A 25,609-nucleotide genomic window follows, 5' to 3' on the forward strand; every position below is an offset into this window, starting at 1 on the left:
GAATTCGGACCGGCAGAATTTCCGCCCTTTGCCTGTTTGGGTCGTCCGCCCATTTGTTCAATGCGGGAGATTTTCTGCCGCCGCCGCCGCCGCTGCTGCTACTTTCACGATTAATCGGGAAGGGAGTGAGTGCATTTGCATTTCCATTTTATCTTGAAAATCCTCAAGTCGGAGTTTGTTCTTAGCGGCTTTGGGGAACGTGTGCACCTCTTTATCTCGTTGTTCCGAGTCAATTCCAGTTTGCTGGACATTACGCATTATCTTCCTCCTCACGGAAACGTCTCCCTCACCTCAATCCCACCACCACCACAACATATCGAAATGGCGCAGCTCGCCATGGGCAGCAGGCTATTGCGCTGCCAGAACGCAAGCACTCTCGGTCAAGCTGTTGGATCTTTTTCACAGAAGCGCACGTACCTCACTAAAGGTATTGCAACTGATCCTTTGCCCAATCTCCCCCGGATGACACAAGAGAAACCGCACCCTACGAAAGTAACCCCAAGCTAACTTCACCCTCCCCGGACCAGTGCCCACCTTCAAGCGCGCGCCCCAGAAGCTGAAACCGGGCCTCAACAAATTCCGCGATGAGGTGTTCATCCCGCTCAACCTGACGGAGCAGCAGAAGCTCCTGATCTACCGGAAGAAGCACCAGGGCACCCTGGACGAGCACCCGGTGACGGTGGCGATCAGCGAGAAGGAGGAGTACCAGCTGCGGCCGATGGAGTTCACGGCGCAGCCGCGCAACGCGGAGGCCAACGCGGTGATCCGCCGAATGCGGTCGGCGGAGGACTGGAAGGTGCTGCCGGCGTTCCTGACGGCGCTGCACCAGGTGAACCGCAAGCTGAACATGGAGATGGTGGTGCGGCGCGCGGGCCGCAACAACGCGATGCTCGCCATCCTGGAGGCGGCCAAGGCGAAGACCACCGGGTTCTCGCTGCGGGAGCCGCGGCTGGTGGAGAAGATCTTCTTCGAGCTGCACCTGCGCGCCCAGGCCGAGGGCTTCAAGGGCCCCGAGCTCGACCGCCTGCTCTCGCTCGCCGAGGAGTTCGTGGACGTCATGTCGCTGCCCCGCCACGCCAACCGCCTCCTGAGCCAGGACGCCCGCCGCCGCCCCGCCGTCATCGCCGTCCTGCTCGAGCTCAGCGCCGCCCGCGCCCTCGACCGCTTCGCCGGCAAGGACGCCGACGGCCTCGTCCGCGCCTACAGCGACCGTCTGCTCGCCAGCTTGGAGCACAGCTTCCACCTGGACATGAACCCGCCCCAGATCAAGGTGCCCGTGACCACGAACGTCGCCGAGGACGCGTCTTCGTCCGAGAACCCCCTCGCGGCGGCCGAGAGGATCCAGAAGAAAGAGTACCGAAACTACCAGGAGACCGAACTGCGCCTGGAGCAGAATGTCCCCATTTTCCACGCCCTCCGGCTGGCCCAGAAGTTGCCCCTCAGCGCCACAACCTTGAAGGCTTTCCAAAAGCACGAGCAGGCCCTGCGTCAGTGGATCAAGATCCAGAAGAATGCCGCCCCAACGTTGGCCCGGCAAAAGCCCGGACGGGGCTCTCGGCAGGTCGCGGCCTTAGTTAATTGATCTAAAGCCAGGATCGGTTTTGTCTAATTTGCCGCCAGGCTTGTCTATGCCTTTTCCCTTTTTTTTGTACATTACCATGATCTTTTCTCAGAATCGCTCGGAGCTATATTGTGTATTCAAAAATAGATGCATATCCCTTTCTTCAATTCATCGACATACAGAGCCTAGACTATACTCATAAAATCCAGAGTCGTTCATCACGATGCTGGTGTAAAAGTCATTCTGTGTCGCCTGTGCCGGATGGAAAACATAATGCACAGGAAAAGCTGGGGCGATGCAATGCATATAGAGTCAAAAGTCCTCAATTCAAAACGCAAGAACGCTCATCCTCCGCTTGGCAGGTAATTCAGGCGCAGAGCTCCAAGGTGTTGTCGTCGCGCAAGCGAGCTTGCACGGGTAGCACTGTCTTGCCGGAGACGACCGAAGGGCCGGCTACAGAAATCTGCGGAGTGCGTAAGCTACACGCGTCGATAAGAATGGTACGGAGTTTGTCTGCGCTTACCTGGCCCTCTTCCTTCTCAGAACCCTCCGACAGCCCTGTCAAAACGACCTCGACGCTGCTAAGAGGCGCACCGAAGTGGCTGGCGCCCTCGAAGCGTCTGTAGTCGAAGACGTTGGTCTGCGACACGGCACCGGCAATTCCAGGTCCAGTCAGAGCATACACAATACGCGCACCCGTGAAGAGACGTAGGTCCGTCAACTGCTCGAAGTCCAGGCGAACCTCGGGATCGGCGTCAAACCGGTGCGAGATGCACAGAAGACGCAGTCTGTCAAGAGAGAGCTCAGCCATGGGCCCAACGTTGGCAAGCTGACTCAGTAAGCCGTGGGACGGCATGTATCCAGCATCCAAGCTTCGCACCTGGATCCAACGCGCGAGGGAAGATACGGGCCCGGAGTGAGGCTTCATGAATTTGGTGTGGTAATCAGACATGGTGCGAGACGATGCAACAATAACCGTCGGAGAAACTCCTACAGTCGCAAGAGCAAAGTCCACGCTTTCGCCGGCTACGGAGTTGACGGCGACAGAAGCATTGGCGAACAGCGCAGCCATAATCTGGCACAGGGGGTACGATCGAGAAAAGGAGTCGATTGAGAGAACCACGTCGTTAGGGCCGAAACGCTGTTGACGGGGGAGAGAGTACAACAAGCCGGCGATTCCTGAGGCCAAGTTCTATCCTTGTAGTTAGCGACCAGACAGCGTCAAATGACAGATGCGATACGATTTTACCTCCGGCTGGTACTCAATGAAGTCGCCTTGAGAGGACTTGGACGGCCAAACAGTGGTCACAGAAGGAGTCGGGGTGCTCGGATCATAGTCGGGTACTTCAAGCCAGGCCAGCTCTTTCTTCTCTTCCACCAGCTCGTGCCAAACGGTGACTTCCAACGTCCCCTTCACGTCCTGGGGCACATCATTCCAGTCCATGTGTCGGCTTCCGAGCTTGGCGACCCAAATCACTTGCGACAGCTGTTTGTTATCCTTGGCAACGAATGACAAGTCGAGAGATCCAGCTTCAGCAATCAAGGAATCCGCTTGCGACTTCTGCAGTAGCTCCGACAAACTTTCCGCTTTCAGATTGTGGGGAATGATAACAATTTTGAAGTCATAGAAAGCTCCAGCTACAGCGTTGTTAGCGATGAATCTACGGCAGGATCGGGAAAGTGGAGGCCAAACCGAAGATAGCAGCCAGGAGTTCAACCGAATCCGTCAAACAGACCGCCACAGTCTTTACCTTGGAATCTCGTAGGCGGGTTCCGATGACGTTGATTTCCTGAGTGACCTGATCCAAGGAGTGTTCAATCGCCTTCTTTCCAAGCACAGTATAGATCTTGCCCTGCTTGCCGGTCACAGCTCCGTTATCCTCCACCGATCCGCGGACAGCAGTCTTCCAGACATCCCGTAGGTCACCTTTCCGGCCACTGGTCCATTTGGGAGCCCCGGGGTCCTTGACGTTCAGTCCCGTGCGCAGAGGAAAGCCATGCGGAGTCTCGAGACTTCTATACGGAGCAGATTGGCCTGGGTGCCGGACGGGGAATGCGCTCGATTGCCGGGCGAGGAGAAAGGGATGTATATCTGAGTCTTGCGATGTGACGAATGAATAGATGAGAAAGGCAACAATACCACCAGCAATCACAGTCGAGGCTATGTTCCAGTCGGCCAGTAGCTCCGCCACGACGGCGTCTAGTTTGGCGACGATGGACGACTCGGAGTCCATTTCTGAGGTTGAATCTCTCTCAGATTCAGGGTGCACATATGCCAGGCACAAGTTGTAAAGGGATAATTGAAGATTGAAGTGAGATGCGAACTGGTAAGATGGGAAGAGTGTGGTTGATGGTGAGCTGAGAGCTGACAGCTGACTGCGTTCCTTACGTACTAAGGCTACCTCATTACTGGACCACTGGTAGGCTATGATGCCAGATGTGGGGAACGGCAGCGGGCGCGTGTGGGCGGGCGGGCGGTAAAGTAAGTCCGATAGAAAACTTCGCCGCCGCGGCAATGGCGCTTGTGGTTGCCCATTGTGATTCCTGACCTGGTGAAGGCCGGTGCACCGATCACCCAAAACAATCAATCGCCCTGCATCTCCAACTCCACCTCCCTCCCCTCCCCTCTCCTCCCCTCTTCCTCTTTCATCCCCCAGGGGCTCTTCTGCTACTCCGTACTCCCTTGCGACTATGGTCCTGTCTGGACTTTCGTCGTAGGCTTTTAATCGGAGATTATAACAACCATCCATGTGATCCAGCCCCCTCCCCCGTGCGCAATTGACATCCAGGTAAGTCCCAACGACCAATTTCCCTATTCCTTTTGGTAAGTCAATCTCCTCTCACTCCCATCCTAGTTTGTGCGGTTGTGCTCATTCTTGACAGTTTCATTCATACTCCACCACTTCATCTCATCGTGGTATCTTCCAATGGCTTCCTCGGCCCCTCCCTCTACCCCCAAAGCTGCAACAGCTGCATCTACAGTCGTACCAGTCCCCGACCAAAGCCAGACGCCCGGGAAATGGCGTCACCCTCACTTGGATGAGGTGGTTCGTCGACAGAATGCTGGAACATTTGGAGATCGCAACATCAACAAGCTAGTGTGGAATGGCGCTGCTTTGTTCGCTACCTGTGTGTTTGGGGATATTATCAAGTCATAGTAAGTTGTGCAGTCGTGACGTGGTGATAACATGTAGGGCTCGGGGACACTTCTAACAGGATCTCTACAGTTGTCTTTGGCTTCAACATATCACCCAATTCTCTACCTATCCTGATCTTTCCCTCCTCGTGTTGCGCGTGATCTTTGTTCTCAACATCCTCGTTGCGCTGTATCCTCTATTTGGACCGAAGGACGACCTTTCCGACATCCCTCTGACCCCCACCCAACGCTCGCTTCTCGGGCTGGACCCCACTGCTACACCGCCATTGACTCCCGGTACAAGCTATGTTACTCCGCCTAAATATCGTCTTTCTACATCCCGTGGCGCGAGCCCAGCGAGTAGATCTGGATCCCCGCTGTCGGCAAGTGCTGGCGCCTCCGGTCGCAGAGTATCCTCGGGACCTGCCTTCTCCCCTTCACCTAGTCCGCTGTTCCAGAAATTGGTCAACAGCAGCGGGAAAGAAAGCGGACGGAGACCGAGCTTCGGATCTTCATCGCCGCTCGGTCGGAGCACATCATTCTCGCCTTACAGAGATTCGACCACGACCTTAAAGGATTCTACCGCGTCCTTTAGAGACTCCACTGCGTCCTTCAAAGAATCGACAATTTCAACCATGTCATCTATGTCGTTGTCAACCATGTCGAGCCTTGGACCCGCGAGTCCATCCCCTGTAGGGGGTAAGCGTGCGAATTTAGGTTTGAGCAACAAGTGGTTGTACGAAAGAAGTCGGCGACTGTCGGCAAGCAATAGCAGTTATTAAGGCCGATGTTGGTGGCGGATGCGGCAGTGGGTGGAGGTGAAGCAGCCAGGGGAGGTGATGTAAACTCATGAATTTTCCTTATCTCTTTGTTCGCTATTACTAGCGGGGTGCATCCGGATCTTTAGACTCCGTTATCAGCATAGGGATGCTACATTTTGTATTTTAGATTCAAGTCCTATTTCGTTTAGAAGAGCGATCGCAAATTTTCCAGACTACAGCCAGTAGAAGTAGACAGAGATAGGTAGAAGGACACCCCGGGTTATTGATGGTTGATTGATTGATTGATTGATCGTCGGGTCTCCGCGGGCCTAGTCGTACCCGCTTCCAAGGCAATGACCCAAGACCGAACGCCAACATGCCACCAAGTCCATTCACACGCGGCATCGGATTACTGGGCTTACGTCCCAAAGCAATTCTCTTGAAAGAACCATTTTCGCACCTAGCATTACCCTCCCTGACCATATCACTCAACTGCATGAGGTTGATAGGCTCGTAACCTTCATGGTGGCTTCACGATGGGAGCTTCCGAGTCAAAGTTAGTCTTCAAGCAGGGCATCTTCCGTTTGTCTGAGGAGAAGGACATTGCTGCGGACGATCCCTACTGGACCAGGGTATGTATCTCTGCTCTATGAGGCTTTCTGAAGGCATGATGATGTCTAAACTCACACATCTGGTATTAGTTCTGGGAGCTCCCAGAGTCGACGGAGGATGTCTTCAGCCTGTTCACCCCGGCCGACATTCGGCGCACGCGCGACCATGCCTTATCGAACTTCGAGACCCTCCTTCTCTCCGTCACTTCGCGCCTCACTGTTTTGAAAAACCATCCTTCCTTCCCAGACCCGGAGCTCGCGCCCGACCGCGATGCGCTCAACTGTATCCGCATCCTCACCCGCCTGCTCCCATACATCTACGAGGCGGAGCATCTGGAGGAATGGGAGGAGAAGTTCTTCTGGGCCCGTCGCAAGAAGAAGACACGCGAGGCGCAAGTGGCACCAGAAGTATTGTTCGATGAAGCACAGGCCGAAGAGCGGGATCAGGCCTCGCCGCGGGCTGCTGAATTGGAGGATGCGAAGCCCCTCGCTGAGGAGCTGATCGACACCCTCCTCGACCTGCTCTTCTATACCAACTTTACGATCCCGAAGCTATCATCTGCAAAGACTAAAGTGTCCTGGTCAATCTGGCAAAGTGGAGTGGGATGCAATACTTCAATGGGGTCGACCAAGGAGCTGGAAAGTAACCGCTGCGAGGTCCTACGGCTACTGCTGACTCTGACCGGGAAAGCGATGTACATGCCTTCAAGTGAGTCACGGCGGTTACATCTGACGCTAATCTCATGCTGACTTGCTCTTGAGATCTACTCCCTGTGCAAGGTGTGAGAGCGATCACGTACATCACTACTTGTCCCGACAAGCAGGCAGTCTTGACTCTGCTGTGCTCGTTGCTAAACACGGTAAGTCATTGAGTATTTGCTACGAAACAGGCCTGTGTCTGACTTGGATTGGCGTGTAGGCGATCAAATACAACCCTGCATCTTGGAGAGTGCCGTATGACCATGTCGTGTGGAAAGACCCGAAACAAATCCTGGTCATCTACTGCCTGCAGCTTCTTCTGGTGCTCCTTCTATATCCAGTGCCCGAGGACGGTCGCGGGGCCCCTCCGAAGAATTACTACCGCCATTATTTCGGCAGGCTGCATAGGCCGCAAGACTTTCAATTTCTCGTGGATGGCATGACCCGAATCCTGAATCAGCCAGTAAGCTCTACATTCGTCTTGCAGTACGTATGTTGCTGACAGCTCAATGTGCAGATGCAAGTCACCAACTCCTATCTTCCCGGGAGTCAAAAGTCTGTGAAATGGGCACCCGAGATGCTTATTCTGTTTTGGGAGGCCTTGCAGTGCAACAAACGCTTCAGATCGTTTATCATCGATTCGAACCGCTCGCACGATTTCATTATCCTGTGTCTGTTCTATGCCATCGTGTACAAATCCGACCCCTCCAAGCAGGGCGTGGTTAGGATGTGCATCTTCATTCTGCAGACAATGAGTGTGGAGCCCAATTTTGGCAAGAGTTTGAACCTCAAGTTCGAAGCTCAAGAAACCCTTCCGCAAAATATCCGGATCCCAGGCTTCAAGGGCTCATATGCAGATTACCTGATCATAGTATGTCCTTGTTCGTACGTACTCGCACATTCGAGACTAACAGCGGTATAGTCTATTCATACTTTGATTACCGCCAGCAAAGGACAATTGACGGCTGTCTATCCCGCGCTACTGGCAATTATCAACAACATTGCTGCACATGTTGAACATCTGTCTCCCGCGTCCTGCTCAAAATTGCTGCAGTTGTTCTCTTCGATGTCGGCGCCCAGCTTCCTTCTCGCTAACGAAACGAACCACGTCCTTCTAGCATCCGTGCTTGAGTCGATCAATTCTATTCTCGAGCACCAATTCACAAGTATGATACGCTTGCATATGTTTCGTCTCGATTGACTTGCTAACTCGATCTAGACAACCCATATCTTGTTTATTCTATTCTCAAGAATCGGAGACGCTTCGAGGCTGTGCGCGAATTCACGCTTGAGAGCGGACAGCAAGAGATAGAACGCCAAAATGAGCGGCGAAAGTCAGGAGGAAATGATTTCGCCGCAAGCCCTGTCCTCTCACCGACTGAAGAAGACACGCAAGCTCCCTCTGGTGCACGCGCATCGCTGGGTCGCATTCCGGAAGAGAATAGTCCCTTCGCAATTGGCGGAGATGACTCCGACGATGAAGGTGAGGCGCAGAAATCGCCGTCCCATGACGTTTCCTCGGTTTCATCGGTGCCGACTTCTCGACGGCAATCAATATCTTCTGTCGTTGACGAAAGCGTGCCCCTTCAACTTCGAGGGATGTCTGAAAAGGCACGCGGCAAAATGCCAGCCGGACAGCCCACCTTCTCCAGACAGAACAGCATGACTAGCCAGAGCAGTATGTCGGCAGCCTTCCTGGCATCCTCGAGTGGATTCACACCGACTACTACCTGGGTAAGCCCGATCCCACTTTCATGGAGCGTGTTATTTGCTGACTGGAAACTCATAGCTTGAATCATGGTTGCCTGAGCTGCCGCTACACACGATTCTCACCATCATTTCAGCCATCATGCCCCGCGTGCCTGACTCAGCTTTTCAGTCTGCCTCCAGCCCAGAAGCACGCACGCTGATCACTAATCTCCCTACTTTTGTGGAGGAGCCAATGATTCAGGTTATCGTCTCGGAGCCCTCGCCCGTTCGTGTCCATTCGTTCGAATGGTCGGCCCTTTCCATGGGTTGGTATGAATCTTTGCTCTGGGGATTCATCTTCTCGAGCGAAATGGTTGTTGGGTCCGCGTCAGGTGCTACACCTGGCACTGTTGGAGTGTGGAATGGCACCGGAGTGAAGCTATTCAAGGTACAAGAGGCGGCCGCGCAAGGACCTACTCTGCTGGCGCCAAAGGGTGCTGTCGATGCAGTGGGTAGCAATCTGGTGCAGCGCATTGGCAATCTGAGTCTCCGACGCAGTAGTACGCAAGATTCTCAAAGCAACTCTCGGCCACCTTCGATTCGCGAGGTCTGAGGGACGAGTACAAAGCTCCGCTGGATATTCACAGTCAATTGGTCGTAATGGGAGGATCCCTTGATTCGCTTAGATGCATTAGCTTCCTTTTCGTTATATTGATGAACTCTATGGTTTAGATGATACCTGATTAGCGTTTGCACGATTGGCTTAATTCTTTACACGCGTGTTGGCCTTCGAAGCATTTTTAAACCTGTTGATCATTTTCTTTACCGATTAGTTCTTGACATAATAGATAGTAAAGCTTATAAGCGCCTATTTTCCGAGCTTTGGGATGATGTTATGCGCTGTCTGATGGCTGATATAATGAGGGCTGGACCACCACGTGAGGCTGCAATTGGCCGTTTGCGCTTCTCCGAGTTGTCCCCAGCTTCTGTGATCAACAACAATTCCGACGGGACCGAACGCCAGCCTCCGTTCCTTGTCTGTTCAATAGTTTTCTATTCTAGATAGACTGTCTTGCTCCTCCATTTGTTTGGATACTGCCACAGGTACTTTTATTTTGGAAGACAGCTCTCGATTTATACAATGGTGCTTTCCCGATCGCTGCTGCTTGCTGCGGCCTCCGCATTCCTCCTTGGCTCTCCGACGGAGGCCGCAGGCGCGGTGACGGAACTACAGAGCGTGCTGAAGAACACCCACATGAGCAACGAGTATGGGTATCCCACCGATTTCACCAGAGGGGTCATGCCTGTAAGTTCCTATGAGTTTTATTCACAATGCTATGCTTGGGTTTGCACTGCGAAAGGTGTCATGAAAAGCAACTCTAACGGGGCTACAGATCCCAGTCCATTCACACAAGTAAGCCAGCATCGACGATTCTCCAAGCAGGTACGATGTCTGACCTCGTGCCAGTGACTACTGGAGAGATATCCCTTTCTATTCGGGTATGTATGGATGGTCTTCAATGATCCGGTCTATGGCACCTTAGTGACTTATATCCGTAGGCCTATCGCAAGGATGCATATCGACTGAAGCCGATGTGTGGCTGTATAATGGCACCCTCTATGTCTGTCCCCTAGGGCGTTTTCATTGTCGGGCCGATGCTGACATGGATAGGTCGGCCACGATGAGTCTTCCCTGACTGAAAAGCGAACACTAGAGTCGCTCTACATCAACCCTATTTTGGACGTGCTTCAACGCCAGAATCCCACGTCTCGATTTGTGACGTCGCCCACGAAAAAGTAAGATCCCCTGTTTATCGCTTGATCGCTCTGTGATCAATGGTTCATCAGTGGTGGCCTGCGCTGACTCCTGCCAGCGGTGTCTTCGACACTGACACCTCACAAACGCTTTACTTCTTCATTGACCTGAAGACCTCCGGACCTGAAACCTTGGATGCAGTTATCAAGGCCCTGGAGCCACTCCGTGCTCGTGGCTACTTGACCACTCTAAAAGACAATACGACTATCACCGAAGGACCGGTCACGGTGATAGGCACCGGTAACACGCCGCTGGATCTGGTCGGACCGGTGGCAAACAGAGACTATTTCTTCGATGCACCCCTTGACCAGCTCGGCGAGGGTCAATTCGCCGATGTAACCGGTCTAATTTCCCCAATTGCGTCCACTAATTTCGTGGCGGCCGTGGGTCCTCTTTCGCATGGTGAGTTGGATGAGACTCAAACCCAGGCCATCCGCGCGCAAATCGCAGCCGCGAAGAAGAGAGGAATTGGAGCGCGATACTGGGGTACCCCTTACTATCCGATCCGTACTCGCAACAATATCTGGAGGACTTTGCTCGAGGAGGGTGTTGCGTTGCTGAACGCCGACGATCTAGAGGCGGTGGCGGGCTACTTCTAAGTCTTCTTGGTATGTATAGCTAGGCAAGGATGGATAGCTTTTTGGGCGTCTTTCTTGAAATTTGGGAGTCTCAATATTACTTGGATTTATCCAGTTCCGTCCGTCTATGCATTTGGCGAGATCTTTTCTGTTCGTGGGAGTTGCCTCCCGCTGTGCAAGGCAAAATAAGTACTCATGCAACTCACTTCACACCTTTTCTCTCAATAAAAGACGTTGCTTAAACCTGATAAATTCCATCGAATTCCTTCTGGAGATAAGCGAGGGATAAAGTGCTGACAGCAGCAGACGAAAAGAGTCAGATTCCGGGCACGTGATGCGCCCGTGAAATGGAACGCGTCTGAGGGGGTCGAAAAAAGACCAGGAGAAAGGATATCGCAGGAGAAAGACCCGACGGGGCAATTCTCTCCAAATTCATACCTGGGACATCTTATGTTGAATTGGCCATCTCGATGGTCTTTTCCAGGCCAGCCATGTCTCAGGTCGACGTGGAATTAGGCGATCTCTTGGCCGAGGTGTTGCCCGCCGGTGTCAAGATTACCATTCGCCATGTCTCCTCGACTCCCACTCCCTGCCCTGCGCTCTTCGCCGCACCCCCGGGCGAAACCTCCGAGCCGACCTTCTGCGAGAATCATTTTCTGACTGCATCGGTGGATGCGGAGGGGAAAGATGGCGCCGAGATTATTGTGTTGGGGGTGGAGGTGTTGATCTACAGCACCGCGCACCTGACGACGATTTTCGTCTCCAAGGCCGACTCGACCGGGTTCTTACATCTACTCCAGAACGCCCCGAAGGTCTCCCTGCTCCGGCGCATTTCGCAGACCTTTCTCTCTTTTCTGGTCCGCACGCATCAGCGACCGGGGGTCCGCCTCGTGGTGTCCCTGTTCGCGCGCGCGCAGAACCAGTATCTATTCCCCGGCAGCATCGAGAACGCGGGCAAGCATGTCCTCGACGATCGGGGGTTGATCAAATGGTGGTGCCGCGTGTTCGACCCGATTCTCCGCGAGTACGAGCCGGAGTCCGGCTCGCACGAGAAGAACGCCCTGGACCGACAGACGGAGTCGGCGCAGAGCTCGGCCACGGCCTTCCTGATAGTCCCCGGGTGTGACAAGTTCGAAACCCGGGGCTTCTTCCCCAGTGCCGCCCGGCTGGACAGCCAGGAACGCCCCAGATGGCGCAACAGCTATCCTCTGCATCAGCTCTGTGACGACCCCAAGGCGCCGCCGCGCTGTCTGGTCCCCCGCTTCCCCGATGACCCGAAGACGCGATTTCTGATTGACCTCGACGATGAGCTTCCCCCGCAGTCCGGGGACAACGGGAAGTCCTCGCTGGCGCCCGGTCAGTGGCGGAGCGTCAAGTCCCTGGATCAGTTCTGGGAGATGATGTCTTTCCGCCAGGAGTGCTCTTCGGGACGGTTGGTCGGGTTCCTGTGGCTTGTCATCAACCCGCCGGGGCTGGTCAATTCGGTCCAGATGACCAGCTCCCGGTCTGTCCTCGGTGACCGTAAGACCCTCTCGTGTGATGCTAGACATGCCGGAGCCCGTGCGCCGATTACAGTACCTGAGCTACAATCCAATGATTCTAAGTCTGACTCGTTGGAGCAACCTGAAGCCTCAGAAGGCCCGAGTGTCGCACAGCCGATCGATGCCGCAGCCCCCCAACCCACTGCTGAGTCCCTGTCCGTATCCGAGTCCACGGCACAACGCACCACAGACGCTAGTGCCTTCTTCTGGCCGGAGGCAGGGCGTGGCCACGCTGTGCTCAGCGAAGCCGACTACAAGGCGGCGATTGACTTCTTGATTGAGCAGGACTTCTTCAACCAGGAGGTCTCCATCGCCAGTACTAGAGCCTGGGGGCAGAAGATTGCCTCACTTGCTGACCAACTCTGGGTCGGGCAACAGGTCCTGGGCCGAGGCAGCACCGACAATCCTTCCCAGCAGACTACGGAGGTCAACACTCTCATCAGCAGCACACTGGTCCGAAAACGCAAGAAGGTTGGAGATGAACCCGCCAAAACTGAAGGCATTGAGAAGACCGCCGAGGAGCCCGCGACAGACGCCAATGCACCGCCGGCAGATGCAGCAGTGTCCACTCCTACACCCGAGTCAACTTCCGGGGTCAATTTTCTGCAAGCTAATTTGATCCGCAAGAAAAAGAAGACGTGACCTCGGAGTGACTTGCTTGCTCGGCGTATGGTTTTGCACAGTACTATGAGCAGCGAGAATGGTCGATAAAGCATGGGCATTGTGCACTGTACAGTAGGATTGGGGACATTGGGATAGTCAGCCTGGGTTGTTCTTTCTTTTCTTTTTCTTTCTCTATCTTCGCGTTTCGCTTTTACCTTTCTAGGGACTGCATACTGGGATTTCATCACTTTCTTTTCATTATCTATTTGTCTTTAGCAGGATTTGGAGGGAACTACTGGAGGCCGAGTTCGAACGAACCTAGGATTTGAATATCAGAGCCACGGAACGGGCAACAGGCCAATTAGCATACTACTACTTAATAAAAACCACTTCACCGCATTTCTCTTACCTGAAACATGGAAATACGCAGCTATGAAACTTGAAATTAGACAGGGGCAGCGGACATCACTGGGTACAGTACGCAGACTACAAGCAATCAAGCGCCAAACGACGAGATGCGCCCGACGATCGGGAAAATCCACTCTCCCCATCGCGCGCGCGCGCCGAACCCGGAATCCGTGAGACCCGAATGGAAACCGGCAACTGCATCGAGTCTCAGCCTCACTCAGCCAGCCATTGACCAACTGTGGTATCCGTACTCTGGAGCTAGCTGCTTGCTAGGTTACAGCTTGGTCTGATTGGACTGACTGCACTTCTCTTGAATTTCCATCTGACTGACCTTCTTGCAGTCTGGTCGAGGCCGCATGACGCGACGTGTGTTTGGTGCTCTGTCCATCTGCCTGCTGTCACTCGCTTCGCCAGTTTTCCCTCTTCCATAGAATGATTTCCTCGTCGGATGACTCTGTCATTGCTACCCACTTCTGCTTCTGCCTATGTTGACGCTTCACCTGCGTTCGCTTGCCTCCGAGCTTGGACTGGCCACTGGCCATGGCGACGACATCCAATGGCCAGTCGTCGCGGGCTGGGTCGGTTTGGTCTGGTATACGACCGTGACGCTGGTCTGCTCGCTGGGCACTTATCAGATGTACGTTACAACACAAAAACAAAAGGACCTTCCACCGAATATTGCAACCCTTTGAATTCATCAACACCAAAAGCTGATCATCACCGCAAACTAGATGGAAACACTGTCTCCAAAGACCCCAGAAATCCACCACGTCCTCCTCCGCCCGCCCCAATAACACCCCTCACATCACCGCAATCCGTCCCGTCAAGGGCCTCGAGCCTCACCTCTACGAATGTCTAGCCTCGACCTTCCGCCAGGACTACCCCCGCGACAAGCTGACCGTCTACTTCTGCATCTCCACGAAGACCGACCCCGCCTACCCGACCCTCCAGAAACTGGTGTCGGATTTCCCGCACGCCGACGCGCGGATCTTCGTTGAGGACGACGATCCGCTCCTTCGTTCCGAGGACGGTGGTGGTCATGCTGCTGCTGCTGCTGCCGCTGCTGCTCCCCCCGCTTACGAGCTGGGTCCGAACCCGAAGATCCGGAATATGAGTCGGGCGTACCGGAAAGCCAAGGGCGATATCGTTTGGATTATCGATTGCAATGTCTGGGTGGGGAAGGGGGTGTGTGGGCGGATGGTGGATAAATTGTGCGGGACAGCAGGCGGCAAACGGTACAAGTTCGTTCATCACTTACCTGTCGCGGTGGATGTGACGGGGGAGGAAGGTCGAAAGACGAGGAGGGGGGAGCAAGAGGCGTTGCTTGAGTCCTACACCAACGGCGGGGATGGTGGTGATGATGATGATGCTGCTGCTGCTGCTGCTGCTGCCGCCGCCGCTGCCGGGCCCCTGACGACCGGGGGTGGCCGGCTGGAGGAGCTGTTCCTGTCGTCGTCGCATGCGAAGATGTACACCGCCATCAACACCGTGCTCATCGCCCCCTGCATCGTGGGCAAGTCCAACATGTTCCGCCGCTCGCATCTGGACTACCTGACCGCGGCGGCACCGTCGGCCCCGTCGACGACGGCCGCGGCCGCGGTTCGGCGCCGCCGCAACCCGGGCATCGACTATTTCTCCGACAACATCTGCGAGGATCACCTGATCGGGGACCTGCTGTGGAAGAGTCCGGTGCGCGAGGAAAAGGAGCTGGGCCAGCGGTGGGGCAAGCACGCAATGGTGTTCGGGGACCTGGCCTTCCAGCCCGTGGCACACATGAGCGTGCAGTCGTACGTGGCCCGCCGGGTGCGGTGGCTCCGGGTGCGCAAGTTCACCGTGCTGCTGGCGACGCTGGTCGAGCCCGGGACGGAGTCGATCCTGTGCTCGTGCTACGGCGCGTGGGGGTTCACGACGGCGCTGGCGCAGTTCCTGGGAAGGAAGGGGTACGCCGCGGCCGAGGCGGCGCTGTCCACCTGGCCCGCTTTCTGGGCGTGCTTCGCGCTGAGCATGCTCGGGTGGATCCTCACGGACTGGCTCGTCTACATCATGCTGCACTCGGGCCGCACCGTCGAGCTCGACGAGGATACCCCGTCCTTCGCGCGACCGCCCCCCCAGGGCACCGTCACCCGTCGTCCGTTCCTGCATTGGCTGGCCGCTTGGCTGGGGCGCGAGGTGCTGGCTTTGCCGATCTGGGTCTGGGCTTTCTATGGAGGGGTCACCGTGACCTGGCGGGACCGCCGATTCCGGGTCGGCCTCGACATGCGGGTGCGCGAGATTGTTGATAGCGACGCCACGACGAGCACGATACCGGGTCTCTCGTCGTTACGATCCAGCCCGTCGGGTGCGTCGCAGGATCGAAACAAGACACGACGAGATTAGTGGGAACCCATGAGCCAACGAACCTGACTGGTATGATTTGCGCGACTATTTACTACCTACCTGCCTCTTATCCACATCCCACCTGCATTGATGACATGACAAGCTACGGTCAGCAAGACATTAGACGAACCCCATTTCGAACCATAAGATAGACAGCGTCCCCAAAATGAACATTTTTTCCCACTGTATAAAACATACACCAACGAAGAATTCTATACAACATGACAAAACAAAGAAGACCCTAGGGATTAACCATACAAAAGAAGAATCAAATACAAACACCATGTAAGCAGTTCACAAGAGAGAAGAAGGGGAATAATCTCTGATTCTCAAATCTTTTACTCATCCCCATTCCCAGTAACCGGCACCCCAGCCGAGGCCACCACCGTCTCCGAATCCCCACCAGCAGCAGCCACCTCGGCGCTCAACATCCACTCCACGACCTGCCGTCCCTTGGACATCTTCCCGGGATCAGCCGCCGCATTTGCGTCCGCCTCCGCCTCAGCGCCAGCAGCAGCAGCAGCACCTCCCTCCTCCTGCGTCGACCAGTCCGCGCGCTCAGCCAGGAAGACGGGATCGAGGCCGGCGTCGTTCTTGACGGAGCTGTCGGCGCCGGCCTCGACGAGCGCCTTGACGCAGTCCAGGTGCGTGTTCAGCGCCGCCCAGTGCAGCGGCGTGTTGCCGGAGTGGTTGCGGTGGTTGACGATGCGGCGGCGCGTCGACTCCTCCTCCGTCGCGAGGAGGGTGAGCAGGTAGGTGAGGATCTCTGGTGCAGTCGGTTAGTTTTAGCCCCAGCACCACTCGAAGACACGGGTCTCCAAGACAGGTCACCCACTCCAAGAAGGGGACCAGAAAGGGGGAAGGAGGGCAAGGGAAAGACTACGCACCGATATTCCCATTCGCAGCCGGGAAATGCAACAGGCTGGATCCGCTGCCTCCCTCGGCCTCCGGGGCGGCGTCGATGGCGGCGGCCACGACGGCGCCCAGCGAGACGTCCGGGAACTGGGCGCTGCAGGCCGTCAGGTCCTCCTTGAGGGCGGCCAGATCGCCGGAGCGGGCGTCGTAGATGAGATCGTCGATCGTGTCGGCGGGGAGGGTGATCGTTGACGCCATTTTTCTGGGGTCGGCCTTGCCTTTTGTGCTAATACGGGCAAAAAGGCTGGTTGGCTTGGGTTCTTTTCTTCACTGATGGAGATAAAAAAAGCTTTCACTCTGGTTGAGAGGATGATGGATGGAATGGGGTATCTGCGAGGTTGGTTAGCGGGTTGAGTCTTGATCCGCGTTTATGTATAGGATTTCCGGATGGGATGCGGGAAGGTGCGATGTTGTTGTTTTGACTAGAAAAAAAAAAGGGTTTGGGTGGATGGTTTGGATAGCTGGACGCTCAAAGTGCCATGCTTCCTGCTTTCTTGGTCTGATACATCTGGAAAGTGGCGATGCTGGCCTCCAGGCTGCGGCCTGATATTTCCCTTTTCGGATTTTTTTTTTTCTTTTTGCTTGTCATCGGTATACACCCCTCCCCCCTCCCCCTCACTTTGGGGTGGGATTTGCACACAAATTGATGGTTTGAATTGGGGAGTGTATAGCAGGTGTAAGGCAGCAAAGCAACGCAAGGCTTACCTTTAGATTCAGTATGTGAGAGGCTCCAACTCTTCCGGATAATGTGAAGCTATCCCAATTGTCCTTCTGATGGGGAGAACTTTGAGGCCCGGTCAGGTGACTGGCATCCCGATTCCCGGTGGATCTTATCTTGTATCGCCGCCTCCTCATCCGGTATGCTCATACATACGGCATGAACCCCCCACACATTCATCAAGACAAGTTAACCTCTCTACAAGGCACTAATCAACTTATTCATATATACCATTGTGGCTCTATTATGCATCTTGTGAAGTACATAGAACGCCAGTGTAAGCTAGCCACCATAAAAGATACACAAAAACGAAACGAGCAACAAGAAAAGGTCAAAGAACGGGGAAAAGGTATCTCAGCACACAACACAATAACAACAAAGAAAGAACCGCGACTCGAAGCCGGCTTTTGAAAAGGGTCCTCAATCCCTCAACCATGCGCGGCGCTTTTCCTCCTTCTTCTCCCGTCTCTTCTCCTTGAACATCTTGAGTTCCGCCTTGGTAAGCTTCTTGGCGCTGCGTTCCGCCCGCAGACTGCGGCCATCATGGCTGTTGGCCGCCGCGTCCACGTCGAAGAACGCATACATCTGCCGTTTGGACTTGTTCTCGTCATTGTGATACTCCGGGTTCTGCGAGGCCGCCTGCCACCGGCCCGTGAACCGGTTGAAGGCGCCCACCGCCTCGTACGCCTGGTTCGGGTCCATGCCGGCGACGGCCGCCTCCTCCTGTCGCTCGTACTGCTGCGCGTACGGCGCCGTCGGGTCGTAGTCGCCGTGGATGGCGGGGTTGTAGCCACCCAGGACGCGTGCGCGCTTTTCCTGGATACTGCCGTCTTCGTCGCCGTCGTCGCCGTCGTCGCCATTGTCGTCATGGGGAACGGCGCCGGCGGCGGCATCTGGTACCCGTGGATTCTCCCACTGCGATACCCCGGTGAGGCGGTTATAGAAGTAGTAGGCTTGGGCGTTGGCATCCCAGACGGGTTCCCATCCATCGTCGTCGCCCGGTGGCACTTCGTTGGGGAGCGGTGGGGGCACTTCGTCTGGTAACGGTGGCGCCGAAGCTGATGTGTCTTGTTGGTCTTCTGCTGCTGCTTCTTCTTTTTCCTCCCCTTCTTCTTTCTCCGAGCTGTCCTGCTCGTGGCGCAACTCCCCCTCTACCTCCCCTTCTTCCGCCTCTTGACCGGATACATCCTCCTCTTGCCGCTGTGTTTGTCCCGCCTGCTCTTCCTCTTTCCTTGACGCTGTCTCTTCCGTGCTTACATCCGGAGGAGTGACCTGCTCCTGCGCTGCATTGCGCGGGGAAGACTCCGGGGTGGGGGACGCGACGCCACCACCACCACCCGTGACGTCTTGCGGCGACGTCGCGGACATGCTGGGATTAGCTCTCTTTCTCTTTCTTTTGGCTTTGCTTTGGGCGCGCGTAATGCACGAAGCGACCGTGTTCTGTCGTAAGAAGCTCGAGTCAGAGAGCGTCAGCAACCCTTTGGATGCATATGATTCTTAGCGAATTCTTGTCTTCTCTCTCTGATAACCGGAGCTGAATTGGCGGCGCAGAGGAAGAGATGGTGGAAGGAATTGGGGAAACTGATAGCGAAAGCTGCCCCGTTAGACCGCTTACTCATCTGGGAGAGTCGGAGCGGACCCGAGAAGGGTAGCTTAGACGCTAGCTTGTTTGGGATTAGTGGATGTCCCGGGACAGTGTCTCGATCTCGGGGGTTTCTGATTGGTGGAGGTGGAAGCAGTTGGGGATACGCCTACCTTACCTAGTATAGGTGATGACCTCGGACCTTATCCTCTTGTTGGAGTCTTTCAAGTGAATTATGGTTTAGATCGTGATCGAATATGAGATACTAGTATCAGTCATATAGGGAGTCTGGGTTGCAAGTAGCACTTATTTCTTGAGCTCAGTCTCCAGTAAAGCTAATATGACGGTCAGCCTGAGATATATACTGATGCTCGGTCAAAGGTTCATAAGTTCCTCTCGGATTACAAAATCGACTCCATAGTCTGGATCTTTCACTATTGACTAAGCTGCTCCGACAGATTATTCACTTTTGTATCAATTCTCAGCAAGAGCTCCAATTATATCTGCAGTTCTGCTGCGACCTACGAGACGACAATTCCCATACCGTCCGTCCGAAGTAAAAACTACCTTGGCATTCCGACATCTAAAGAGACACAACCAGGTCAGCAATGTATAAGGGTTTTGTGCCCATGCTCAATTCAAAGCATCCGTTCTGCTCAGATTCACCCTTGCTTCGACGACCAGGCTTAATCATCGGCAAAGACCGAACCAGTCCATGCCCCTACTTGGCCGAGTCTGCATTTTCGCATCCTCAGGCCATCCATATGAGGGGTTTTTGATGAGCGTTGAACATGCGACACACTTGGCTTTGGGTCGGTTGGAAGCTTTTGTAAGGTATAGAGGGTAACGAGGCTACTTCTTATCTACTGGTGGTTTCATAGATGTGGTCTCTTTTGCCGAAATGTGAGTACAAGAAAGATATCTGCGTAAGTTAGTACATCTAGAACATATGTCACATGACCTTTCAGCACTGCTAGCCGAGTGGCTTTTCAATATCGAAACTTGTGATGGGAATGAGATACCAGCTACAGTGGGCTAACATAATTGCCTCGACAGCCATTCGCTCTGTGAAGGATAAAGCTGGGTTGAAGTGTAGGCTCGATTTTAGAATTGTGAAAATTAATAATGTATACCAGAGCAGTGGGTGGTCAGAGGAGGTATTAGCACAGAGTAGAAGGATATATATGTATGTACATCTATCTGTGCACAAGCATCAGATATTCTGACTTCATGATATACCGGCAGCTATGATTTAAATCTTTTCGAATATGCCCCAACCAAAGTAATCAGTCTTAACTACAGAGCTAACAGGTTTTGCTTGCAAAATCTCTCTGTTGTATATGTGCATGCTATTCCACTGTACTGTAGACTGACCTGGACTGATTGATGCCTCACAATTAAGTCGAGGCCGAAAGGCACCCAGGCTCCCAGGCTCCGAGGAAAAAAGAAGAGGATCACATGTTCGCCAACCGCATCGAACAACAAACCAGCATCTGCACTGCACCACAATCAAGATCGAATACACCGCTGAACGCCAACTTGCAACCCGTACGTTCACCAACTCAGCCCAAGTATGAGCCATCCTGCGGTCTGAGCAGCCAGCAGCCAACCAACGGATGGACACCGCAAACAAGGATCTACCATCCGGCCTCGTCATGTGTCTCAAATCCAGTAATGAAACCGAGTTCCGCTGCCCATGACAACCAGGTCCAGGTCTCTTTGTTCCGAAAAAGCCAAATTCCAAGGAAAGGATTGCACAGTCACTATTCTTTCTGAAACAAATCAAAACATGATTATTCACGGGCACGGGCAAGAAATTCCGCGAACAGGGTTTACTTTGTCCTTGCACGCGGAAATTAGGTAGCAACTAGTCATCTTGTGCCCCTTGCGCTTTCCCACCGCTACAGAGCCCCCTCTCTCTCCGCCCACATGGACATCAAGCTCCGGGTATGTGTTTGGGAACAACAAGGAGGAAAGGGATTGATTGACAGACCCTCGATCTTTGATCCACACCTCCCCACCCCTTGCAGCTCGAAGCATGCTATTGCATATGCCCTGCAACCTTACTCGAGGGTCGACCCCAGCCCAACAATGCTTGCCACGCCACCCGCATACCGCACGAGCGTCTTCGGAGTCAGGCGTGAGGGCGACGAGAAGGGACGACTGGGGCCGTAGGGCTTGTGGCAAAGGGTATACGACAAGATACGGTGGCGGAAAGTGGCTGCCATCGGGTTCTCGAGGTATTGTTGAGAGTCCAGGGTCGGAGTGGTTGTTTGTGAGCTAACGAGGAAGGGTAAGAATCTTGACGAAGGGAAATGCATAAGCATGCACCTTCAAACGTGTGCTGGCAAGAGATTGTATGACGATCGACTTGAATGGGTAGGAGGAATGAGACATTGGCCTCGCTGCAATGTACCCCAGTTATCCTGCAAAGGCGCCGAGTCTGAGCTGGAAAGCATCGCGGCAGTACCGGCTGGCTGCAAGCAAGCAACCAGAGGCGATAGCTAGGGCAGATCCATACCGTCTGCTGGAGCAGAGGGAGCTCTTGGCCCAGGGAGTGGGGACCAAGCCAAGTATGGATCCTCAGGAACGAGGACGGCGAACATGTCCTTGCATTCTGCATTCCACAAGGGGCATGCTGAGGAGGATGCAACAGCAGCAGCTGCTGCTGTGCTGTGCAGGACACCGGTTTGTTAGGCTCGACAGTGTATGGACCTCGAGCTCGAGGGCCTCCACGAAAGTCTATATAAGGGTGGTGAAAGTTGCCCTCCAGTCGATTCTTTTCATCATCACACAATCACTCTCTTGAGCATTCTCTCCCTCCAGTCTCTTACAGACCTACCGTTCTTTATACATACAATTCATCCGAGTTCACTCTCTCGTTCAAATCCAACCCCACAGTCACAATGAAGTTCACCATCTCCGCCGCTGTTCTGGCCCTCGCTGCCACCGTCGCTGCCATGCCTAGCAAGCCCGAAGCCAACGGCAACCTTGGTGTCGGCAACGGCAACGGCAACCAGGGAAACAGCGATGTCCGCTTCCCCGTCCCTGACGACGTGACCGTCAAGCAGGCTTCCGCCAAGTGTGGTGACCAGGCTCAGCTGTCTTGCTGCAACAAGGCCACCTACGCCGGTGACACCACCACTATTGACGACGGTATCCTCGCTGGTACCCTCGGTAACCTCCTTGGTACTGGTTCCGGCTCTGAGGGTCTCGGTCTCTTCGACCAGTGCTCCAAGCTCGATCTCCAGAGTACGTTTCCCTTGGATAGCTGCATCAGAGCCTCACTAACAACCCACAGTCCCCATCATTGGCATCCCTCTCCAGGATCTTGTCAACCAGCAGTGCAAGCAGAACATCGCCTGTTGCCAGGGCTCCCCCTCGGACGCCGTAAGTGTCTTCCGCCGCTCCTTCAGCCCATATCAGCTGCTAACCTCGCCGACAGAGCGACTCCCTCATTGGCGTTGCCCTGCCCTGCATTGCCCTCGGCTCTATCTTGTAAGCGGGTTCAGTCTTTGCTTATGGCCACTATTCGTCAAGCCCTTCGGGGCCATGGATCGGGGCTAGGAAAACAGGTCGCCCTGTGATTTTCCGGTCTTGGAGGATTGCGGGTTATTCCTGTTTGAGCAGATGATGTACCATTAATTGTGCGCCTGTGGCACTCTCGGAGAAAGAAGATTCGTGTTTTTTTGCTTTTTGGAACTATGATCTGATCATTAGTTGTGCATTTCCCGGTGCTCCAGCGCCGGTGTCGTGGCATATAGCTTTAATGCATTAGACTTGCTTTACCCGATTTTTTCCACTTGTATCCTGTAGCTCGTAGTTGTCCACGCCATTTGGGTCCATTGGACATTTTTTCCTGCAGTTCCATTCACTAACTTCCCATCTCTACTCCTCATAATTCCCCCGCCTGGTCTTATTCTCACCTAACCTTACTGAAACTCCCTCTCACCCACCCATTGACTTATTTAACCAGATAAACTGAGCGGGCACTCTACTAGACAGAATGGTAAGCTTCTCCCCCGACGAACCATCCTCAACCACCGAACTAAATCTCCCTACCTTCAAGCCACCATTCACAGCAGAGCCCTACCCACAAGGCACGCCCCGGTCCGCCCCCCCATGTACCACCAAGCCCAATCACAGAGCATCCTAACATCAGTAGCAGTAGTACGTCACCCGCTGCTCTACACAGAACCACACCAACAACAACAACAACCCACGCTCTTATTCCGTATGGATATCCCCAGAAAAAGAAACTTTGTCCACTCCACTGCCTTCTTTTCAGGGTCCCTCTCACTTAACCCTTTCCCACAAACCCTGCACGCACGCTGCCTGCATAGGCTTAGCTCTGGTTATCGGATCACCGAGGCTCTCGGAGCATATCAAAGGCTGGCTGGTATCATAAGTTAGCAGTAGCAAAAGGCACAGTCGAGCCCGTAGGTCGGCCCTATCCTACGGAAACTCCTATCGGGGTCGATCATTGACTAGAAAGTAGGCAGTGAATTGCGAGTTGCGAGGTAGTCGTGTTATATTGTACTTGTGCAGGACTACAGCTCAAGAACAGTAAGTACACTTTGGAAGAAGGTGTCTTGGTTCAGGGACTTGATGATCCCGCCGAGCTACCTGCGTGGATATCGATGAAGGTGCTTGTGGTGGGATACAAGGAACAAATAGATGATGATGATGATGATGATGATGATGATTAGACTTCCAAGCTCCTGCCATCTCCGTGCTGTTCTCTCTCTCCCAACTCAATTCAGTCCATTCCATCATCAGACCTAGAGAAACCGAGGTGTAGGAATTGATACGGTAGTCATCGCACCCAGTAACTGTCACAGAAATAGAACCCTAGAAGGTACACCCCAGACCCGATCAACAGATAACTAACAACCAGGCCCGTAACTAATCAACACACACACACACAGAAAGAAAGTAGACACCCCCATAGAAACAGATGATACAATCATCTCAAAGAAAGTAAATACACCATGGAAGAGAAGAGAAAACCCAAAGGTGATACAAGGGTGATTTCTTGGGTTACAAGTAACAGAAAAGTCCTCAGAAGCCGAACAAAGCCCTCAATAAAGAAGCGACCAACCCCCCCGAGATAGACCATAGACACCAACAAAAGAGAACCCGAACCCCTGCACCGGTACCCCGAACTCCGTGGCTAGCAAAAAAGAGTCTGTGCATTTTTTTGGAGATGAGACTGACGACGGGAAGGGGAGGGAGGGTTGGTTGTCGGAATCGTCGTCACGTCTGAGCTGTTGCTGTTGCTGTTGCTGTTGTTGTTGTTGTTGTTGTTGTTGTTGTTGTTGTTGTTGTTGTTGTTGTTGTTGTTGTTGTTGTTGTTGTTACCACCGCTGGGACGGAAGGAGGAGGTTAGAGGAAAGAGGACGGTGCCCATTCGGCGTTGTTTCTTGGTGGGACTTGAGCTTGAGGTGGTGCGGTAGGTTACCGTTGGGGGTGAGATTTGCTCTTGGAAGCTGCTGTGTCGGGGCTTGCGTTGCGGGGTCTGCGGGAGGGGCCGTTGTTGGAGGAGTTGTTTGGGGGATTTCGGGGGAGGCGTGGGTGGTGGTGGGGAGGGGAGCTTGGTTTTCTTGGTTGGCGTTGTGGGTGGTGGTGGTGCTGCTGATCGAGATGGTGAGGTTGTGGTGGCTGTGGTGGAGTATACCGAGGAGGGCGATTCATCGACGACGGCGTTGGTGGAGAAGCGGAAGGGCGACCTCTGAGTGAGAGGTAGTTTGAGGTTCGAGAACTTCGGGGCCGCGGCGACGGCTGCTGCGGTGGATTGAAGAAGACTGAAAAGCTCGATCATTGACTTGCGTTGACTGAGTCGCCAGGTTGAGGAGCGTTTCTTGTCCTCTTCATCCCCCTCTTCTTCCTGAACCGTCGGTTTCAGAACCGCACTCTTCCTCGCAGCCTGTCTCAACGGCCGGACCTTGACGCCGGCGATCTCCCCCTCGAAATCCTCCGGAATATCGTCGATCATCCGACTCTTGATCTCGGGAAGCTTCAGCGCGCCCCCGGTCGAAGAGTGAACCTCCATACTCGCCGGCCGGGGCCGTCGATCAGCCGCTGGAATTGGGGGGACCCGACGGCTCGCCAGCTCCAGATCCAGATCATCTTTACTTTTTGGAGTACCAGCGCCAGCGCGCGATGGCGGCCGTGAAGACGGGACCACCTCCATGGCAATGACCCTCTGCACCAGCGGCGGACTACCACCACCACTCGACTGTTCCACATCCGTCTCCTCATCCGACAGCAACGACAACATAGTCGCATTGCCATTCTCGGACGCGCTCTCCTTGCCCGCCAGGAAATCCTCCCTCTCCTGGTCCCCTGCCTCGTCATCCTTCTCCAGAATCGGACCATCGTCCGGCCCCAGCGTCGAGCATTCCGAGTCCGCACAGCTGACCAGCCGAATGGACTTCGTGTGCGTCAGCGTTGTTGTTGTTGCTGCTGTTGTCGCGGCTTGTTGTGGTTTCTCGGGGAAGCTCGACAGCTCCGTGTACCCTTCGGTGTCTTGGTTATGAAGTTCTTTCTCGGTGGTTCCCTGTTGTTGCTGCTGGTGCTGGTGCTGCTCCTCAAACTCGGGGATTCCCGCGCAGG

General features: G+C 54.3%; 12 protein-coding genes across 12 annotated transcripts; 7 read left to right on the forward strand and 5 right to left on the reverse strand.

Moving 5' to 3' along the window:
• The first annotated feature begins 95 nt into the window (after window positions 1-95).
• On the forward strand, window positions 96-1,705 carry BO66DRAFT_390633 (uncharacterized protein). Its single transcript, XM_025647056.1, has 2 exons — window positions 96-427; window positions 528-1,705. Exons 1-2 carry the CDS (start codon window positions 322-324, stop codon window positions 1,580-1,582), a joined length of 1,161 nt encoding a protein of 386 aa, XP_025505608.1. The 5' UTR covers window positions 96-321; the 3' UTR covers window positions 1,583-1,705.
• BO66DRAFT_390634 (uncharacterized protein) lies at window positions 1,676-3,929 on the reverse strand. Its single transcript, XM_025647057.1, has 4 exons — window positions 3,255-3,929; window positions 2,811-3,199; window positions 2,085-2,753; window positions 1,676-2,024 (listed from the first exon to the last, which is right to left on the reverse strand). Exons 1-4 carry the CDS (start codon window positions 3,793-3,795, stop codon window positions 1,929-1,931), a joined length of 1,695 nt encoding a protein of 564 aa, XP_025505609.1. The 5' UTR covers window positions 3,796-3,929; the 3' UTR covers window positions 1,676-1,928.
• A 219-nt stretch (window positions 3,930-4,148) lies between these two features.
• On the forward strand, window positions 4,149-5,674 carry BO66DRAFT_390635 (uncharacterized protein). The gene is made up of 3 exons (XM_025647058.1): window positions 4,149-4,385; window positions 4,445-4,718; window positions 4,789-5,674. Exons 2-3 carry the CDS (start codon window positions 4,489-4,491, stop codon window positions 5,477-5,479), a joined length of 921 nt encoding a protein of 306 aa, XP_025505610.1. The 5' UTR covers window positions 4,149-4,385; window positions 4,445-4,488; the 3' UTR covers window positions 5,480-5,674.
• Window positions 5,675-5,863: 189 nt separating this feature from the next.
• On the forward strand, window positions 5,864-9,321 carry BO66DRAFT_390636 (Hid1 family protein). The gene is made up of 8 exons (XM_025647059.1): window positions 5,864-6,090; window positions 6,160-6,778; window positions 6,832-6,929; window positions 6,989-7,231; window positions 7,286-7,639; window positions 7,691-7,934; window positions 7,988-8,502; window positions 8,558-9,321. The coding sequence occupies exons 1-8, from the start codon at window positions 5,995-5,997 to the stop codon at window positions 9,068-9,070; spliced, it is 2,682 nt and encodes an 893-aa protein (XP_025505611.1). The 5' UTR covers window positions 5,864-5,994; the 3' UTR covers window positions 9,071-9,321.
• A 149-nt stretch (window positions 9,322-9,470) lies between these two features.
• On the forward strand, window positions 9,471-11,062 carry BO66DRAFT_427707 (uncharacterized protein). The gene is made up of 6 exons (XM_025650365.1): window positions 9,471-9,763; window positions 9,852-9,871; window positions 9,926-9,957; window positions 10,018-10,079; window positions 10,130-10,254; window positions 10,332-11,062. Exons 1-6 carry the CDS (start codon window positions 9,599-9,601, stop codon window positions 10,870-10,872), a joined length of 945 nt encoding a protein of 314 aa, XP_025505612.1. The 5' UTR covers window positions 9,471-9,598; the 3' UTR covers window positions 10,873-11,062.
• Window positions 11,063-11,261: 199 nt separating this feature from the next.
• Window positions 11,262-13,391, forward strand: BO66DRAFT_390638 (H3 histone acetyltransferase RTT109). Its single transcript, XM_025647060.1, has one exon. It carries the CDS (start codon window positions 11,343-11,345, stop codon window positions 13,032-13,034), a length of 1,692 nt encoding a protein of 563 aa, XP_025505613.1. The 5' UTR covers window positions 11,262-11,342; the 3' UTR covers window positions 13,035-13,391.
• Window positions 13,392-13,888: 497 nt separating this feature from the next.
• Window positions 13,889-15,948, forward strand: BO66DRAFT_448080 (putative ceramide glucosyltransferase; the record flags this gene model as incomplete). The annotated part of the gene is made up of 2 exons (XM_025651731.1): window positions 13,889-14,040; window positions 14,156-15,948. The coding sequence occupies 2 exons, from the start codon at window positions 13,889-13,891 to the stop codon at window positions 15,777-15,779; spliced, it is 1,776 nt and encodes a 591-aa protein (XP_025505614.1). The 3' UTR covers window positions 15,780-15,948.
• BO66DRAFT_427710 (ankyrin) lies at window positions 15,943-17,320 on the reverse strand. Its single transcript, XM_025650366.1, has 2 exons — window positions 16,667-17,320; window positions 15,943-16,545 (listed from the first exon to the last, which is right to left on the reverse strand). The coding sequence occupies exons 1-2, from the start codon at window positions 16,890-16,892 to the stop codon at window positions 16,118-16,120; spliced, it is 654 nt and encodes a 217-aa protein (XP_025505615.1). The 5' UTR covers window positions 16,893-17,320; the 3' UTR covers window positions 15,943-16,117.
• Window positions 17,321-17,650: 330 nt separating this feature from the next.
• Window positions 17,651-18,953, reverse strand: BO66DRAFT_390642 (WW domain-containing protein). The gene has a single exon (XM_025647061.1). The coding sequence runs from the start codon at window positions 18,778-18,780 to the stop codon at window positions 17,833-17,835; it is 948 nt and encodes a 315-aa protein (XP_025505616.1). The 5' UTR covers window positions 18,781-18,953; the 3' UTR covers window positions 17,651-17,832.
• A 1,996-nt stretch (window positions 18,954-20,949) lies between these two features.
• Window positions 20,950-21,759, reverse strand: BO66DRAFT_48874 (uncharacterized protein). The gene has a single exon (XM_025653338.1). The coding sequence runs from the start codon at window positions 21,615-21,617 to the stop codon at window positions 21,129-21,131; it is 489 nt and encodes a 162-aa protein (XP_025505617.1). The 5' UTR covers window positions 21,618-21,759; the 3' UTR covers window positions 20,950-21,128.
• Window positions 21,760-21,900: 141 nt separating this feature from the next.
• On the forward strand, window positions 21,901-22,496 carry BO66DRAFT_319017 (hydrophobin family protein; the record flags this gene model as incomplete). Its single annotated transcript, XM_025643631.1, has 3 exons — window positions 21,901-22,246; window positions 22,296-22,384; window positions 22,440-22,496. 3 exons carry the CDS (start codon window positions 21,901-21,903, stop codon window positions 22,494-22,496), a joined length of 492 nt encoding a protein of 163 aa, XP_025505618.1.
• A 1,282-nt stretch (window positions 22,497-23,778) lies between these two features.
• BO66DRAFT_390645 (uncharacterized protein) lies at window positions 23,779-25,088 on the reverse strand. The gene has a single exon (XM_025647062.1). It carries the CDS (start codon window positions 25,044-25,046, stop codon window positions 24,168-24,170), a length of 879 nt encoding a protein of 292 aa, XP_025505619.1. The 5' UTR covers window positions 25,047-25,088; the 3' UTR covers window positions 23,779-24,167.
• Between the last annotated feature and the right edge of the window lie 521 nt (window positions 25,089-25,609).

This window comes from Aspergillus aculeatinus (genome assembly GCF_003184765.1).
Source record: "Aspergillus aculeatinus CBS 121060 unplaced genomic scaffold BO66scaffold_15, whole genome shotgun sequence".
Lineage (NCBI taxonomy): Eukaryota > Fungi > Ascomycota > Eurotiomycetes > Eurotiales > Aspergillaceae > Aspergillus > Aspergillus aculeatinus.

Coding starts and splice junctions, on each gene's coding strand:
- BO66DRAFT_390638 (XM_025647060.1), top strand. CDS start 11,343: ATGTCTCAGGTCGACGTGGAATTAGGCGATCTCTTGGCCGAGGTGTTG.
- BO66DRAFT_390645 (XM_025647062.1), bottom strand. CDS start 25,046: ATGGAGGTTCACTCTTCGACCGGGGGCGCGCTGAAGCTTCCCGAGATC.
- BO66DRAFT_390636 (XM_025647059.1), top strand. CDS start 5,995: ATGGGAGCTTCCGAGTCAAAGTTAGTCTTCAAGCAGGGCATCTTCCGT. Junction 7,232..7,285: donor CCCGAATCCTGAATCAGCCA/GTAAGCTCTACA, acceptor CTCAATGTGCAG/ATGCAAGTCACCAACTCCTA. Junction 7,935..7,987: donor TCTCGAGCACCAATTCACAA/GTATGATACGCT, acceptor AACTCGATCTAG/ACAACCCATATCTTGTTTAT.
- BO66DRAFT_427707 (XM_025650365.1), top strand. CDS start 9,599: ATGGTGCTTTCCCGATCGCTGCTGCTTGCTGCGGCCTCCGCATTCCTC. Junction 9,958..10,017: donor AGATATCCCTTTCTATTCGG/GTATGTATGGAT, acceptor TTATATCCGTAG/GCCTATCGCAAGGATGCATA. Junction 10,255..10,331: donor GTGACGTCGCCCACGAAAAA/GTAAGATCCCCT, acceptor GACTCCTGCCAG/CGGTGTCTTCGACACTGACA.
- BO66DRAFT_390635 (XM_025647058.1), top strand. CDS start 4,489: ATGGCTTCCTCGGCCCCTCCCTCTACCCCCAAAGCTGCAACAGCTGCA. Junction 4,719..4,788: donor GGGGATATTATCAAGTCATA/GTAAGTTGTGCA, acceptor GGATCTCTACAG/TTGTCTTTGGCTTCAACATA.
- BO66DRAFT_390633 (XM_025647056.1), top strand. CDS start 322: ATGGCGCAGCTCGCCATGGGCAGCAGGCTATTGCGCTGCCAGAACGCA. Junction 428..527: donor GCGCACGTACCTCACTAAAG/GTATTGCAACTG, acceptor TCCCCGGACCAG/TGCCCACCTTCAAGCGCGCG.
- BO66DRAFT_390642 (XM_025647061.1), bottom strand. CDS start 18,780: ATGTCCGCGACGTCGCCGCAAGACGTCACGGGTGGTGGTGGTGGCGTC.
- BO66DRAFT_48874 (XM_025653338.1), bottom strand. CDS start 21,617: ATGCAGAATGCAAGGACATGTTCGCCGTCCTCGTTCCTGAGGATCCAT.
- BO66DRAFT_390634 (XM_025647057.1), bottom strand. CDS start 3,795: ATGGACTCCGAGTCGTCCATCGTCGCCAAACTAGACGCCGTCGTGGCG. Junction 2,754..2,810: donor TCATTGAGTACCAGCCGGAG/GTAAAATCGTAT, acceptor CTACAAGGATAG/AACTTGGCCTCAGGAATCGC. Junction 2,025..2,084: donor CTGAGAAGGAAGAGGGCCAG/GTAAGCGCAGAC, acceptor CGCACTCCGCAG/ATTTCTGTAGCCGGCCCTTC.
- BO66DRAFT_427710 (XM_025650366.1), bottom strand. CDS start 16,892: ATGGCGTCAACGATCACCCTCCCCGCCGACACGATCGACGATCTCATC. Junction 16,546..16,666: donor GGCTGCGAATGGGAATATCG/GTGCGTAGTCTT, acceptor CGACTGCACCAG/AGATCCTCACCTACCTGCTC.